At 41.8% G+C, this 18,722-nt stretch overlaps 1 protein-coding gene across 4 annotated transcripts in view; it reads left to right on the top strand.

The window, feature by feature from the left end:
* Positions 1-18,722, top strand: part of DIAPH2 (diaphanous related formin 2) — a 784,751-nt gene that overhangs the window by 36,978 nt on the left and 729,051 nt on the right. For 3 of the 4 annotated variants that reach the window (XM_072125631.1, XM_072125630.1, XM_072125633.1), the window contains exons 2-3: positions 10,939-10,971; positions 18,489-18,665. In XM_072125631.1, coding sequence (XP_071981732.1) covers positions 10,939-10,971; positions 18,489-18,665 — 210 coding nt within the window. The remainder of the gene's footprint in view (positions 1-10,938; positions 10,972-18,488; positions 18,666-18,722) is intronic. The other variant, XM_072125632.1, reaches the window with a different exon arrangement.

Genomic DNA, 18,722 nt, shown 5'->3' with positions numbered 1-18,722 from the left:
ATGAGAGGAGGACAGAGGAGCCATTACTACAGGTAATGAGAGGAGGACAGAGGAGCCCTTACTACAGGTAATGAGAGGAGGACACTGGAGCCATTACTACAGGTAATGAGTGGAGGACACAGGAGCCATTACTACAGGTAATGAGAGGAGGACAGAGGAGCCATTACTACAGGTAATGAGAGGAGGACACAGGAGCCATTACTACAGGTAATGAGAGGAGGACACAGGAGCCATTACTACATGTAATGAGAGGAGGACACAGGAGCCATTACTACAGGTAATGAGAGGAGGACAGAGGAAACCATTACTACATGTAATGAGAGGAGGACACAGGAGCCATTACTACAGGTAATGAGAGGAGGACAGAGGAGCCATTACTACAGGTAATGAGAGGAGGACACTGGAGCCATTACTACAGGTAATGAGTGGAGGACACAGGAGCCATTACTACAGGTAATGAGAGGAGGACAGAGGAGCCATTACTACAGGTAATGAGTGGGGGACAGAGGAGCCATTACTACAGGTAATGAGAGGAGGACACAGGAGCCATTACTACAGGTAATGAGTGGAGGACAGAGGAAACCATTACTACATGTAATGAGAGGAGGACACAGGAGCCATTACTACAGGTAATGAGAGGAGGACAGAGGAGCCATTACTACAGGTAATGAGAGGAGGACACAGGAGCCATTACTACAGGTAATGAGAGGAGGACACAGGAGCCATTACTTCAGGTAATGAGAAGAGGACAGAGGAGCCATTACTACAGGTAATGAGAGGAGGACACAGGAGCCATTACTACATGTAGTGAGAGGAGGACAGAGGAGCCATTACTACAGGTAATGAGAGGAGGACACAGGAGCCATTACTACAGGTAATGAGAGGAGGACAGAGGAGCCATTACTACAGGTAATGAGAGGAGGACAGAGGAGCCATTACTACAGGTAATGAGAGGAGGACAGAGGAGCCATTACTACAGGTAATGAGAGGAGGACAGAGGAGCCATTACTACAGGTAATGAGAGGAGGACACAGGAGCCATTACTACAGGTAATGAGAAGAGGACAGAGGAGCCATTACTACAGGTAATGAGAGGAGGACACAGGAGCCATTACTACAGGTAACGGAAGGAGGACAGAGGAGCCATTACTACAGGTAATGGGAGGAGGACACAGGAGCCATTACTACAGATAATGAGAGGAGGGCAGAGGAGCCATTACTACAGGTAATGAGAGGAGGACAGAGAAGCCATTACTACAGGTAATGAGAGGAGGACACAGGAGCCATTACTACAGGTAATGAGAGGAGGACACAGGAGCCATTACTACAGGTAATGAGAGGAGGACAGAGAAGCCATTACTACAGGTAATGAGAGGAGGACAGAGGAGCCATTACTACAGGTAATGAGAGGAGGACACAGGAGCCATTACTACAGGTAATGAGAGGCGGACAGAGGAGCCATTACTACAGGTAATGAGAGGAGGACAGAGGAGCCCTTACTACAGGTAATGAGAGGAGGACACTGGAGCCATTACTACAGGTAATGAGTGGAGGACACAGGAGCCATTACTACAGGTAATGAGAGGAGGACAGAGGAGCCATTACTACAGGTAATGAGCGGAGGACACAGGAGCCATTACTACAGGTAATGAGAGGAGGACACAGGAGCCATTACTACAGGTAATGAGAGGAGGACACAGGAGCCATTACTACAGGTAATGAGTGGAGGACAGAGGAAACCATTACTACAGGTAATGAGAGGAGGACACAGGAGCCATTACTACAGGCAATGAGAGGAGGACAGAGGAGCCATTACTACAGGTAATGAGAGGAGGACACAGGAGCCATTACTACAGGTAATGAGAGGAGGACACAGGAGCCATTACTTCAGGTAATGAGAAGAGGACAGAGGAGCCATTACTACAGGTAATGAGAGGAGGACACAGGAGCCATTACGACATGTAGTGAGAGGAGGACAGAGGAGCCATTACTACAGGTAATGAGAGGAGGACACAGGAGCCATTACTACAGGTAATGAGAGGAGGACAGAGGAGCCATTACTACAGGTAATGAGAGGAGGACAGAGGAGCCATTACTACAGGTAATGAGAGGAGGACAGAGGAGCCATTACTACAGGTAATGAGAGGAGGACAGAGGAGCCATTACTACAGGTAATGAGAGGAGGACAGAGGAGCCATTACTACAGGTAACGGAAGGAGGACAGAGGAGCCATTACTACAGGTAATGAGAGGAGGACACAGGAGCCATTACTACAGGTAACGAGGGGAGGACAGAGGAGCCATTATTACAGGTAATGGGAGGAGGACACAGGAGCCATTACTACAGGTAATGAGAGGAGGACAGAGGAGCCATTACTACAGGTAACGAGTGGGGGACTGAGGAGCCATTACTACAGGTAACGAGAGGAGGACACAGGAGCCATTACTACAGGTAACGAGGGGAGGACAGAGGAGCCATTATTACAGGTAATGGGAGGAGGACACAGGAGCCATTACTACAGGTAATGAGAGGAGGACAGAGGAGCCATTACTACAGGTAACGAGTGGGGGACTGAGGAGCCATTACTACAGGTAACGAGAGGAGGACACAGGAGCCATTACTACAGGTAATGAGAGGAGGACAGAGGAGCCATTACTACAGGTAACGAGAGGAGGACACAGGAGCCATTACTACAGGTAATGAGAGGAGGACACAGGAGCCATTACTACAGATAATGAGAGGAGGGCAGAGGAGCCATTACTACAGGTAATGAGAGGAGGACAGAGAAGCCATTACTACAGGTAATGAGAGGAGGACACAGGAGCCATTACTACAGGTAATGAGAGGAGGACACAGGAGCCATTACTACAGGTAATGAGAGGAGGACAGAGAAGCCATTACTACAGGTAATGAGAGGAGGACAGAGGAGCCATTACTTCAGCTAATGAGAGGACACAGGAGCCATTACTACAGGTAATGAGAGGAGGACACAGGGGCCATTACTACAGGTAATGAGAGGAGGACAGAGGAGCCTCTTAAAGGAGAAGTTACAGGGCTGTGAGAGACCGAAATCAATGACTTCTTTACAACCATTTGCAAATAATTTGCAGAATTTGCAAATAAATGATGTGTCCCGTAACTGAGGTTTTGCCTTTACAATTTGTGGCTGAATAAAAACGTATTTCCCCAACTGTATAAACCAATAAACAATAAGGGACACTGTTGTCTCGCCTGCGTCACGTTATTACTATGTATATAAAAGCAAAAAATTCTAAATCCAAAAGGATTCATTGTTCGTTAACATAATTTGCGACTAATTTTACTCTACAAAAACGTGAGTTTTTACAAAGCTGAAGGTGTTGAGTCCTGGAATAATTGGATGGGGGATTCTCCAACATTATTACTCAGGCGATGTCTTTGGAGACCCCGTGTTATCCTGCTGGTTTTTGTTAATTTTTACTTGATTGAGAAAATTAAAGCTTCATTTTCATTTACTAATGATATTTGCATTGTAATTAGCTCCTGTGTTGTTGAGGTTGGAGCTAAATTGCTGCAGTACTTGGGGACTTTGGGGCGTTTTTTTTGCACATCAGAGCGAGATGATGGTTATTTCTTATACTGACCCAGTTACCGTTCCCTGTAATTGAAATTATAGAAAGATGACAGTCAGACATCAAAATGTTATATTAAAGAGGTTCACTACTTGTACATAGGGGGCAGTATTATAATAGTTGTATTCTTGTACATAGGGGGCAGTATTATAGTAGTTATATTCTTGTACATAGGGGCAGTATTATAGTAGTTATATTCCTGTACATAGGGGGCAGTATTATAGTAGTTATAGTCTTGTACATAGGGGGCAGTATTATAGTAGTTATATTCTTGTACATAGGGGGCAGTATTATAGTAGTTATATTCTTGTACATAGGGGGCAGTATTATAGTAATTATATTCTTGTACATAGGGGGCAGTATTATAGTAGTTATGTGCTTGTACATAGGGGGCAGTATTATAGTAGTTATATTCTTGTACATAGGAGGCAGTATTATAGTAGTTATATTCCTGTACATAGGGGGCAGTATTATAGTAGTTACATTCTTGTACATAGGGGGCAGTATTATAGTAGTTATATTCCTGTACATAGGGGGCAGTATTATAGTAGTTATATTCCTGTACATAGGGGGCAGTATTATAGTAGTTATATTCTTGTACATAGGGGGCAGTATTATAGTAGTTATATTCTTGTATATAGGGAGGAGTATTATAGTAGTTATATTCTTGTACATAGGGGGCAGTATTATAGTAGTAATATTCTTGTACATGGGGGGGCAGTATTATAGTGATTAAATACTTATAATTTCTTATCATGTTGATGTACATAGTGTTATTCTCGTTATTACACTATAGTGGACGCCATTGACATTTCTTGTTCTTTGATTCTTACGATTTTCTTCCTTCTTACATTAGGGAGATTCTTTCTTCTTGTGATGTGACTATTGTCTTATTATTGGACTTGTCTGGGGTTTTATCTGTGTCTAGAATTTGCTCTTGCTGATAAACGAGTTTTATTCTCCTCTCTTTTTTATCTGCATGGCTTGAATCCAGGTGAACTTTGTGACCTTGCAAAATATTTGACTTTCAAATCAGGCACTTTATATAATTGACAGAACATCTTGAGGCTTTGATGGTGGCGTTTGGCTGATACTTTGTCGCCGCCTGAACTTGTCCTGTTATTAAAACAATCAGAGGTGATTTTGTGGTTATGAGAAGGATTGTTCGCCGTATCTCGGGGCCGCACTCTCCGGGGGAAGGTCGCGCTCCGTGTGTTCTCACTAGTAATGATTTCCGTTCATTCCTCCCTCCATGTGTAACCCTCGGCTTTAGTTTGACCTGCTTTGTGTTTGGAAGGACCCAGGTTCTGTATTTAAGTGCACTGTACAGATGAGGATCCTTACTAAATAAAATGAGACTTGATATAATAAATGGGTGATTGTGTCCTTTTGGGGGCGGCTTTATCCTTCGGTGTGAAGTGGCCGGTTCCATTCTTCTCTTCCGTCTTTCTGTCTTGCTTTTTCACTCTGGTGATTAATCGGTTCGAATGGTAAAGGGCAGTAGCCCAGAGGAGACCAGGACCGGGCTGCCCCGCCCCCTAATACCTAAGGGAACCCGCCCCCCTAGCACAGTATCGGGCCCCCACTATTCTAGGGGTTCCTTCATTACTTAATCCATTACACCCAGTGGCGTAACTAGGAACTGATGGGCCCCAGTGCAAATCTGTGCCAGGCCCCCGACTATAATGTATGGTTTATAGTAATAGTCTTCTCATATGGGAAAGTGACACCATAAGTACCCCCTAAGCCTCTTGGGCCCTGGTGCGACCACAACCACTTCACCCCCTCAAGTTACGCCCCTAATCACATCTATTCCGCCCCCTTGTACTGGACACAGTCTGGAAGTGTAGAAATTTTGGGTGCACCCTTATGGGATCCTTACTCTTGTAGGTATCATATCGATCCTGGTAGTCAGGTTTAATGTATTCCAAAACACCACTGAGTTCTATAGACCCCATGTAATGCATTTGTTAAAGGGATTTTAAGATACCCTGGGGGCAGGAGCAATGGAAATAAGTACAGTCCCAATACCTAATACTGTTCACTCGGGAAGCCAGTTTTGGGTATTGTCCCTGGAGTGATGTGTAATCAGACCTCACACTGCTGTGCTCTGTGCTCTCTGCAGCCATGTACTGTTGCAGGAGTAATGTGTAGTAACGGCAGGACTGTGAAGTATGGATTTATATTCCAGGTTTGTAGCTTCTCCAAGTGCACTGGGGGCGTTTCCTCACACTGCTGTGCTCTCTCCAGCTATTCTTAGGTATCGAAGAGAAATGTAATCATACCTTTTTATGTAAAAAAATCACTGTCCTCCCAGCAGGCACAGATGTTTTAGTCTCTAGCTTCCCAATGTGATGATCTGAGGCATCATGGGAGAAATCTAACAGCTGAGATGATGTCTTATCAGAGGAGATGGGAAGGGAAGTGACGGTCTGTCAGTTATTTGGGGGGTTGTAGGGGTACATACATTATTGAGTGTTTCTTTATTTGCCAAAATATATGGTAAGTAAACAAAAAAATAGAAAAAATTTTGAAAAAATGCAGTAATTTTGTAACCCCGAAAACCTCTGCAGTGATGAATGACAATTACAGAATTTCCATTCAAATAGTTTTTTTTTTCTCATTTTTGTTTCATTTGTGTGTACACAAGGTTTAATCTTGTACTTTAATGGTAATTGAAGCGATTTTGCTTAATATTTCTGTGTGATTAAAATATAATTTAATGTTCTGTGAAATTGCACAAAATTGAATTTATTGTGACATAATTAAGAGAGTCAATTAAGGGCGATTTGTAGAACGGATCGACTTTCACTATGTATCTCATTACCTTGTATATGGAAGTGATGCGACTGTTTTACATGATTGAGGTCTCACGTAAACCCGCGAGCAGATCCCCGTCTACCCAAAATCTCTCCTGTGTTATTAGTATCTCCCCTTTATGGCCCTTATTTATATTACTGTCTTTGATTGGGCTTTTAAAAGTCTTTTTTTGATAGAAATTATTAGAAAATATCAGTTTCTAGAATATAGAACAATAACTGAGCAACTGGAGTCTTTCACAGGACGACCTGATTGGCCAATTGGTTATTGAGAAACAACGTCCTATATAGTGGATCCGGCGGTTATGGATCCACTGGGCCCCTGAAGGCTTTGATTTGAGGTTAAACCCAAGGGCGTTATTCTACGAAGTTAGTATTAACTTTTTAAGGCCACAACCTAAACCTCTTTGGTAGTAAGTGGCCCATGCCGGTCATTGGATGATGTCCAAGAGTGGGACTTAGATACACCAAGGTACACATTGGCCCAATGGTCAATTCAGGATTGTTTTGTTGTTCTCCTCACCATTCCTAAGTTCTCCTCTTCCCAATTCCTTGCAACCACCTGACCTCCCCTACCATTGGTTGTAATATTTGGAGCATGAAGCCTTGCTGATGTGCAATGATAGCAAGTCGGTGTTATGTCCTACGGCCTGGCACCGGAGCTATAATGGAGATCTGACCATGGCTGTTGTTTTGTATCGAAGAACCAAATCAGATGGTTACATGCTACAGAGCTCACGGGTCACATCATATGATCCTGCGGCTTGACCTGTGTGCGCTGGAGGTCCAGGCAACGAATAGTCAAAGACAGACCAAGGTCAGGACTTGGCAAGGCCAAGTTCCAGTATGTTGTCAAACAGCTCTAGATGGTCCAGAAATCATCCAGAAAATCAAGTTTAAAGTGAGATGTTGGATAGTCATGGAGGAGGACAGCTTAACACTAAAGTCAAGCTCTCCTGGCCTCTGAACACCTCCACCTATATGATTGACATTATGTGCCGGACTTCAGGAGATCTGGTCAATGATATCCTTGAATGCTGGACCATCAATTACAGTAAGCCAGGGAGAGCTTGACTTCAATGTTAAACTTTCCACCTTCTTGACTTCACAAAACCAAGTAACATCTCACTTCAAAGTTGATTTCTGGATGATGCTATTACACCAGACCATTAAAAAAATGAAGCTGCTTAACAACATACTGCTAATGGTTTATTAGGACAATTTCTGATGACAGGTTCCCTTTAAGTCAATAGCTTGTTGCTTTCAATATCTGAGCTATGTTTTTGGAGTGAACTTTCAAGCTAAGGGCTACAACACTCCGGCACCTTCCTATTGGGTAGAGTGGCCTTTATTATTAGAGATTGGCTGTGAATGCTACTGACACTGGCCATGGTGCATGCCACGGTAGAAGAGGGCTAGCCATGCCAGGAAACGGCTACTACTAGGATGCCAGACAACATGTGAGCCGAAACAGTGGCAACCTGACGGCTCCGAACTCAAGAAAACACCATCATGCAGAACCAATTGTGACAATTTTTTGTTGCATTCGTCACAATATTAGCACAATATTTTTCAGATCCTATCCAGGAGCCTTGTTCCGCTCTGATTTGGAGAAAATACTGTAGGATCTTGTATTACGTGTTATGAACTCTTGTACACAAAATATGATGATTATGTCACATCTCCATAGAAACAAGTCTCCTGGTTTTTAATGTTGGCTCGTGCCCACAGTAAATATGTCTTGATTAACGTGGGATGTTATCTTTATCTTTCTATCTGTACGGTGTATTAATGACTCGTATGGTGACAGTAAATCTTTTGTCTATTGTGATTTTAAAAGGTTTGTCTGGTTTATAAAATCGTAGACTAGAAGAAGGTCATCTATTCATGACACTTAAGTATTTTCGAGAAGAAAGTACAACTACTAAGACCATTTTTCACTGGAGGACTTGGGGAGCGGATACATTGCATAGAGAACCATGCAGTACTCTACTTCTCCAGTGGTGGCACTGCATATCTATACAATGCATAGGTTACCATGCAGTACTTTACTTCTCCAGTGGTGGCACTGCACATCTATACAATGCATAGGTTACCATGCAGTACTTTACTTCTCCAGTGGTGGCACTGCAGAGAAATTCCGCATCTGCTGCTGGATTCCCCTGCAGATCACAGCTGATCACTGGGAATACAGTATAAGTGCAGCACCTTAGGAAGCCTTTGCAATAAAAAGATTTGGAAAAACCAGACAACCCTTTTTAAGAATAACGATGATGTTATTGTCTATCTTAGATGTACTACAAATGATAAGAAGATGAATGTTGATTTATAAAGCAGGGCTGGTATTAAAGGAAACCTACCACTTGAAGTGGCAGATTTCCGATGGCAATATCGGGCACCAGGTCAGGGTGAGCTGGTGCCGGAGCTTATTCTAGTTAGTGTTTTAAACCGCGGTATCGCGGTTTAAAACACTTTTTAAACTTTATAGCCGGCGCAGGGAGGTATGCGCTCGGCGCTTACCGTGCGCGCGGCTACATAGGAAGTGAATGAGAGCCGCGTGCATGGTAAGTGCCGAGCGCGTACCTGCCTGCGCCGGCTATAAAGTTAAAAAAGTGTTTTAAACCGCAATACCGCGGTTTAAAACACTAACTAAAATAAGCTCCGGCACCAGCTCACCCTGAGCTGGTGCTCGGTATTGCCATCGGAAACCTGCCACTTCAAGTGGTAGGTTTCCTTTAAGGTAAACCATAATATGTGACCCTGGGAATCCACCAGTCAATAAAATGACATCATCCCTAGGTACAACCAAATTAAAGCCCATCACTAGAAAGGAAAACTGTCATCAGGATTTAACATTTGACCTGATAACAGGTTCCCATTAAATAGTATTTACTAATCTTCTTTTATAGTTAACATTCCTAGTTCCATTCCCTGCAGCAAAGAGGAATAAGTCACGGAGATATCTGCTATCATCCTGTATCATCACAGCTCTTCCTCTCCCTCCTGCTCCATACTTCCCTTTCCTCCTCTCTCCTGCTCCATACCCCCCCTCCCTCCTCTCTCCTGCTCCATACTCCTGCCCTCCCTCCACTCTTCTGGTCCATACTCCTCCTCCCTCTTCTCTCCTGCTCCATACTTCCCTTTCCTCATCCCTCCTGCTCCATACTCCCCCTCCTTCCTTTCTCCTGATCCATACTCCCCCTCCCTCCTCTCTCCTGTTCCATACTCCCCCTCCCTCCCTCTCTCCTGTTCCATACTCCCCCTCCCTCCTCTCTCCTGTTCCATACTCCCCCTCCCTCCTCTCTCCTGCTCCATACTCTCCCTCCTTCCTCTCTCCTGCTCCATACTCTCCCTCCTTCCTCTCTCCTGCTCCATACTCTCCCTCCTTCCTCTCTCCTGTTCCATGCTCTCCCTCCTTCTTCTCTCCTGATCCATACTCTCCCTCCCTTTTCTCTCCTGCTCCATACTCCCCCTCCCTCCTCTCTCCTGTTCCATACTACTCCCCCTCCCTCCTCTCTCCTGCTCCATACTCTCCCTACTTCCTCTCTCCTGTTCCATACTCCTCCTCCCTCCCTCCTCTCTCCTGCTTCATACTCTCCCTCCCTTCTCTCTCCTGCTCCATACTCTCCCACCCTTCTCTCTCTTGCTCCATAGCCCCCCTCCATCCTCTCTCCTGCTCCATACTCCCCCTCCCTCCTCTCTCCTGTTCCATACTACTCCCCCTCCCTCCTCTCTCCTGTTCCATACTCCCCCTCCCTCCTCTCTCCTGCTCCATACTCTCCCTCCTTCCTCTCTCCTGCTTCATACTCTCCCTCCCTTCTCTCTCCTGCTCCATACTCTCCCACCCTTCTCTCTCTTGCTCCATAGCCCCCCTCCATCCTCTCTCCTGCTCCAAACTTCCCCTCCCTCCTCTCTTTTGCTCCATACTCTCCCTCCTTTCTCTCTCCTGCTACATACTCCCCTCCCTCCTGCTCAATACTCCCCTTCCCTCATTCAGACATGAGCTGATTGAGATTTCTTTGCAGCACGGGGTCGGCTAATATCAAGAAAAGATGTGAAGACACAAGATTATAACGGATGACTCCTTGACTCGATCCTCTTTGTTGGCAGGGATACTTTTATATGGTTTAAAAACGGAATGGAACTAAAAATATTAATTAAAAAGGTGGTCCTAATAGTCCAACCTCCAATATTATATAAAATCTACATAATGATAGATTATATATAATGCATTGACTATGCTAAGGCATCTCTGCTTGTTGATTGTCCAATTCCCATAAATCAAAACTTTATAGACTCTTCTAAGGATCTTCTGATCCGCCCAATTTCTAAACTTCCAAGGGTAGAACCACCTGGTAGGAGATGGCCCTAATTTTTCGACTCCTTGACAGACCACCCCTTGGTACCAACCCTGGTTTATAACATTTTGTATTTCAATTGATCAATTTTTTGTCTTGATTTTTTATTTTGATTAAATTTTCTTTTCCTTTTCTTTGTTGGTTATTATAGAACATTCAAATAAAAACGTTGGCAGACGATATGGTAAGGTGGCGGTGGGCGGAGGCGGACATTGCATGTTCCATTACTAAACCCTTCACCACCAATGATAATGATGCATGTGCATGATTCCCTTGAGGGCCACAGGGAGATGATGATGACCCTCGTGCTCATAATCAATGCTGTCCATTTGTCTCTTTAAGGGGTTGTCCCACCATACTAACGTCTCTTATCAACAGAACCACCGAAAATGGGTAGACAGAGGGACTGAAAGTTCCTCTTTGAATGGAGCTCCATTTACGTCTATGGCACTGGACATGACGAGGTTTGGGCAGCCCAAAGACGTGAATGGGGTCACACATGAGTATCGGCAATCCATTCACTTCTAGGGCACTGGACATGACGAGGTTCGGGCAGCCCAAAGACGTGAATGGGGTCACACATGAGTATCGGCAATCCATTCACTTCTAGGGCACTGGACATGACGAGGTTCGGGCAGCCCAAAGACGTGAATGGGGTTACACATGAGTATCGGCAATCCATTCACTTCTAGGGCACGAGAGATGACGAGGTTCGGGCAGCCCAAAGATGTGAATGGGGGTCACTCACTCATATCGGCAATCCATTCACTTCAGGACGTGAGGGTCCTCTTTTTCAAGGTTCATTGTGGTCGGACCTCCCCGCCCCCCCAGAGATTTCTCACTTCTCCCCTGTTCTGTATATAAGAGATAAAGTAGAATGGCTTGACATCCCCTTTAATACTTTGCGCTTTTGGGATAATAATAATAATAATTTTGCTTTTGAGGAATCCTCCGGCTAGTAACTTCCTCTGTGTCTTGCATGCGGTGATTTTTGTGGATACAACTAATCGAGTTTTCTTCTGTACTTTCCCTGATGTCACTAATGCGGCTTCATACTTCTCTGTTCTGTCCATTTGTGATGATTCAATCAGATTTTGTTCTCTTCCCTCTTTACATAAAAAATGTGATTCTTTCTATAAAGATCCAGATGAGAAGTTTAAGAGGGTTTAGGGGTTTACTGGGCTACAATATTGGTCTCATGTCCATAGGTCCTCATTATTAGCTGTATGGGGTCCCATGATCAGCTGTCTAGATAATGATAAATAATGGAGACAGCGCTGTTCTCTGTGTTGTGGTCTGACCAGGGTACTGCAGATCAACTGTCCTGATCACGGAATCTAATCTGCAGTTACTTGATTCAGCCACTACACAGAGAATGGCGCTGTCTGTTCCTTCTCTATTCTCAGTGACTAGATTGGATGATCTGTGGGGGTTTCGGACCTCCATCAATTTGATGACCTGTCCTTATCAATAGAGATGTCAACTCTGAGCCCCAAATTGTAGCAGTTCTGTCCATGCAATTAAACTTAAAGGGCATCTACCACCAGGATGAAGGACTGTATGCAAATGAGCCTGAAGGGCTCCAGCCTCCATATTTGTTAATGTAGCCTTGAGCCCCTCTTGCTCATTTGCATACAGTCCTTCATCCTGCTGGTAGATGCCCTTTAAGGTGTGAACTATGATTGACAGCTGCTGCTATAAAGAACGTTCCAGAATCAGAGAACGTCATTAAATTATAATCAGAAAGTGAAACCAAGTAACTTTTGTGAACATTTGAGTAATTTCCTCCAAAACAGACAAAATAAATTCTAAAAGTGTAAAATAGTTATTGTAATAACCTTTATTTATATAGCGCCATCATATTCCATAGCACTGTACAAATCATAATGTGAATAGACCCCTATAGAAAACAAATATTTATCTAATATTTCACATTAAGAGGGAATTACTTAAGAATGTGTATGAGCCCCTCAGTTGTTAAAGGGTTAATGATAATTTGTACTAACAGGCGGCTCTGTGCCCATATGTGCCCGTTACCTGGGTCACCCATCGCCCTGTCACAATAATTATCTCTAGCAGAGAGACATCTCAGGGCTGCGAGTCCTATAAATGTATCTGACACACATGAAAGGCTCCGCACCTCATCTACTGCATGGAGGGAAATTAGAGAATAAAGATTCCGATAATGAGAAGAATTTATATAAACAGTAAAAACTTCACACTTGTCAAAAGTTTCAGCTGGGAGTCATAGAAATCTCTAGAACAAACTACTCACTGGTAATAACAGGACTGTCACTTTAAGAAATATGTTACCCTCTGTATAAGAAACACATACAACTTCTGTACCTCAGAGCCGCACTCACTATTCTGCTGCTGGTGCAGTCACTGTGTACATACATGACATTACTTATCCTGTACTGATCCTGAGTTACATCCTGTATTATACCCCAGAGCTGCACTCACTATTCTGCTGCTGGTGCAGTCACTGTGTACATACATGACATTACTTATCCTGTACTGATCCTGAGTTATATCCTGTATTATACTCCAGAGCTGCACTCACTATTCTGCTGCTGGTGCAGTCACTGTGTACATACATGACATTACTTATCCTGTACTGATCCTGAGTTATATCTTATATTATACTCCAGAGCTGCACTCACTATTCTGCTGCTGGTGCAGTCACTGTGTACATACATGACATTACTTATCCTGTACTGATCCTGAGTTACATCCTGTATTATACCCCAGAGCTGGACTAACTATTCTGCTGCTGGTGCAGTCACTGTGTACATACATGACATTACTTATCCTGTACTGATCCTGAGTTACATCCTGTATTATACCCCAGAGCTGCACTCACTATTCTGCTGCTGGTGCAGTCACTGCGTACATACATGACATTACTTATCCTGTACTGATCCTGAGTTACACCCTGTATTATACCCCAGAGCTGCACTCACTATTCTGCTGGTGCAGTCACTGTGTACATACATGACATTACTTATCCTGTACTGATCCTGAGTTACATCCTGTATTATACTCCAGAGCTGCACTCACTATTCTGCTGGTGCAGTCACTGTGTGCATACATGACTTTACTTATCCTGTACTGATCCTGAGTTACATCCTGTATTATACTCCAGAGCTGCACTCACTATTCTACTGCTGGTGCAGTCACTGCGTACATACATGACATTACTTATCCTGTACTGATCCTGAGTTACACCCTGTATTATACCCCAGAGCTGCACTCACTATTCTGCTGGTGCAGTCACTGTGTACATACATGACATTACTTATCCTGTACTGATCCTGAGTTACATCCTGTATTATACTCCAGAGCTGCACTCACTATTCTGCTGGTGCAGTCACTGTGTACATACATGACATTACTTATCCTGTACTGATCCTGAGTTACATCCTGTATTATACTCCAGAGCTGCACTCACTATTCTGCTGGTGCAGTCACTGTGTACATACATGACATTACTTATCCTGTACTGATCCTGAGTTACATCCTGTATTATACTCCAGAGCTGCACTCACTATTCTGCTGCTGGTGCAGTCACTGCGTACATACATGACATTACTTATCCTGTACTGATCCTGAGTTACACCCTGTATTATACCCCAGAGCTGCACTCACTATTCTGCTGGTGCAGTCACTGTGTACATACATGACATTACTTATCCTCTACTGATCCTGAGTTACATCCTGTATTATACTCTAGAGCTGCACTCACTATTCTAATGTTTCCAAATATTGCCTGTAGGCTGACTTCTAAAATCATTATAATATCCAAGTTGGCTAAAAATTGGATTTCTGCATCCAGCCTCCTGTAATGAGCCTTATTAAAGGGATGATATATTTGTTACAATTAGGTTGTTTGATGTTTTTTTTCCCTAAGTAAAAAAATATCATCACGTTGCAGTAAAAGATCAGCAAATTTCCAACCTTGATTTATCCAAAACTCCAAAAGCCAAAAGTGAGCGACAGAGCAAATAGAATAAACGTTTAGCCAAGTAAAAGTCAAGAGATCAAGGACAGAAGTGTCAGCCCAAGGCATCACTGCTGCAACACAATGGTGGATGCGGACAGTGACATGTTAATTGTCTCATCATAAGATATCACAATGTGCCGCTCCTCCACACACTAATGACACTGTTCTGTCCCCATTACTTCTATATAGCTGAATTATCCCTTATATCATATCTTATTATAATATATATATTCATAGGAGGCAGTATTATAGTAGTTATATTCCTGTACATAGGGACAGTATTATAGTAGTTATATTCCTGTACATAGGGACAGTATTATAGTAGTTATATTCCTGTACATAGGGGCAGTATTATAGTAGTTATATTCTTGTACATAGGGGGCAGTATTATAGTAGTTATATTCCTGTACATAGGGGGCAGTATTATAGTAGTTATATTCCTGTACATAGGGGGCAGTATTATAGTAGTTATATTCTTGTACATAGGCGGCAGTATTATAGTAGTTATATTCCTGTACATAGGGAGCAGTATTTTAGTAGTTATATTCTTATACATAGGGGGTAGTATTATAGTAGTTATATTCGTGTACATAGGGGGCAGTATTATAGTAGTTATATTCTTGTACATAGGGGGCAGTATTATAGTAGTTATATTCTTGTACATAGGAGGCAGTATTATAGTAGTTATATTCTTGTACATAGGCGGCAGTATTATAGTAGTTATATTCCTGTACATAGGGAGCAGTATTTTAGTAGTTATATTCTTATACATAGGGGGTAGTATTATAGTAGTTATATTCTTGTACATAGGGGGCAGTACTATAGTAGTTTTATTCCTGTACATGGGGGCAGTATTATAGTAGTTATATTCTTGTACATATGGGGCAGTATTATAGTAGTTATATTCTCATACATAGGGGGCAGTATTATAGTAGTTATATTCTTGTACATAGGGGGCAGTATTATAGCAGTTTTATTCCTGTACATAGGGGGCAGTATTATAGTAGTTATATTCTTGTACATAGGGGCAGTATTACAGTAGTTATATTCTTGTACATAGGGGGCAGTAATATAGTAGTTATATTCGTGTACATAGGAGGCAGTATTATAGTAGTTATATTCTTGTACATAGGGGGCAGTATTATAGTAGTTATATTCCTGTACATAGGGGGCAGTATTATAGTAGGTATATTAGGGGGCAGTATTATAGTAGTTATATTCTTGTACATAGGGGGCAGTATTATATTAGTTATATTCTTGTACATAGGGGGCAGTATTATAGTAGTTATATTCTTGTACATAGGGGGCAGTATTATAGTAGTTCTATTCTTGTACATAGGGGGCAGTATTATAGTAGTTCTATTCTTTTACATAGGGGCAGTATTGCAGTAGTTATATCCTTGTACTTAGGGGGCAGTATTATAGTAGGTATATTCTTGTACATAGGGGGCAGTATTATAGTAGTTATATTCTTGTGCATAGGGGGCAGTATTATAGTAGTTATATTCTTGTACATAGGGGCAGTATTATAGTAGTTATATTCCTGTACATAGGGGGCAGTATTATAGTAGTTATATTCCTGTACATAGGGGGCAGTATTATAGTTATATTTTTGTACATAGGAGGCAGTATTATAGTAGTTATATTCTTGTTCTTGGGGGCAGTATTATAGTAGTTCTATTCTTGTACATAGGGGCAGTATTATAGTAGTTATATTCCTGTACATAGGGGGCAGTATTATAGTAGTTATATTCCTGTACATAGGGGGCAGTATTATAGTTATATTTTTGTACATAGGGGGCAGTATTATAGTAGGTATATTCTTGTACATAGGGGGCAGTATTATAGTAGTTATATTCTTGTACATAGGGGGCAGTATTATAGTAGTTATATTCTTGTACATAGGGGCAGTATTATAGTAGTTATATTCCTGTACATAGGGGGAAGTATTATAGTAGTTATATTCCTGTACATAGGGGGCAGTATTATAGTAGTTATATTTTTGTACATAGGAGGCAGTATTATAGTAGTTATATTCTTGTTCTTGGGGGCAGTATTATAGTAGTTCTATTCTTGTACATAGGAGGCAGTATTATAGTAGTTATATTCTTGTACATAGGGGCAGTATTATAGTAGTTATATTCCTGTACATAGGGGGCAGTATTATAGTAGTTATATTCCTGTACATAGGGGGCAGTATTATAGTTATATTTTTGTACATAGGGGGCAGTATTATAGTAGGTATATTCTTGTACATAGGGGGCAGTATTATAGTAGTTATATTCTTGTACATAGGGGGCAGTATTATAGTAGTTATATTCTTGTTTATAGGGGGCAGTATTATAGTAGTTCTATTCTTGTACATAGGGGGCAGTATTATAGTAGTTATATTCTTGTACATAGGAGGCAGTGTTATAGTAGTTATATTCTTGTACATAGGGGGCAGTATTATAGTAGTTATATTCCTGTACATAGGGGAAAGTATTATAGTAGTTATATTCTTGTACATAGCGGGCAGTATTATAGTAGTTATATTCCTGTACATAGGGGAAAGTATTATAGTAGTTATATTCTTGTACATAGGGGGCAGTATTATAGTAGTTATATTCCTGTACATAGGGGGCAGTATTATAGTAGTTATATTCCTGTACATAGGGAGCAGTATTATAGTAGTTATATTCCTGTACATAGAGGGCAGTATTATAGTAGTTATATTCCTGTACATAGGGGGCAGTATTATAGCAGTTATATTCTTGTACATAGGGGGCAGTATTATAGCAGTTATATTCTTGTACATAGGGGGCAGTATTATAGTAGTTATATTCTTGTACATAGGGGCAGTATTATAGTAGTTATATTCTTGTATATAGGGGGCTGTATTATAGTAGTTATATTCTTGTACATAGGGGGCAGTATTATAGTAGTTATATTCTTGTACATAGGGGGGCAGTATTATAGTAGTTATATTCCTGTACATAGGGGGCAGTATTATAGTAGTTATATTCTTGTACATAGGGGGGCAGTATTATAGTAGTTATATTCTTGTACATAGGGGGGCAGTATTATAGTAGTTATATTCTTGTACATAGGGGGCATTATTATAGTAGTTATATTCTTGTACATAGGGGGCAGTATTATAGTAGTTATATTCTTGTACATAGGGGGCAGTATTATAGTAGTTATATTCTTGTACATAGGGGCCAGTATTATAGTAGTTATATTCTTGTACATAGGGGGGCAGTATTATAGTAGTTATATTCTTGTACATAGGGGGGCAGTATTATAGTAGTTATATTCTTGTACATAGGGGGCATTATTATAGTAGTTATATTCCTGTACATAGGGGCAGTATTATAGTAGTTATATTCTTGTATATAGGGGGCAGTATTATAGTAGTTATATTCTTGTACATAGGGGGCAGTATTATAGTAGTTATGTTCTTGTACATAGGGGCAGTATTATAGTAGTTATATTCTTGATTTTCATACAGAACATTATAATAGGGGGTTGGGTGCAGGTTCTTCTATAGTTGTAGTATGATCTTCCATTTTGCTTATGTATATATTTTTTTTCTCTTACACAATATATGAATATTCCACCCTTTTCACAATGAAAACTCCTCTTGCCTGGTCATTCCCTGCAGCAGAATTATTTATAGTAACATCTTCAGTCGTTTATTCTGTCCATTATTCTTTTAGCGGGACAGACTCACGAGTTTCAGGAAATCGGGGGTGAAAAAGGAGAAGCCGCTGATCCAGCATCCCACAGACGCTCCGGCCTCCATCGCAGAGTTCCCGGCTCCGCAGCAGCTCTTTGATGAACGATCTCTTAATCTTTCGGAGAAGGAGATCATGGATCTTTTTGAAAAAATGATGGTGAGTTTCCATATGTTGACATAAATTTAATGAATTGTTCTTAATATATTTTTATTT

Source organism: Engystomops pustulosus, chromosome 9 (genome assembly GCF_040894005.1).
Source record: "Engystomops pustulosus chromosome 9, aEngPut4.maternal, whole genome shotgun sequence".
In the NCBI taxonomy this organism is placed as follows: domain Eukaryota; kingdom Metazoa; phylum Chordata; class Amphibia; order Anura; family Leptodactylidae; genus Engystomops; species Engystomops pustulosus.
Note: the sequence above shows the minus strand (reverse complement) of the source record. Positions and strands in the feature narration are given on the sequence as shown.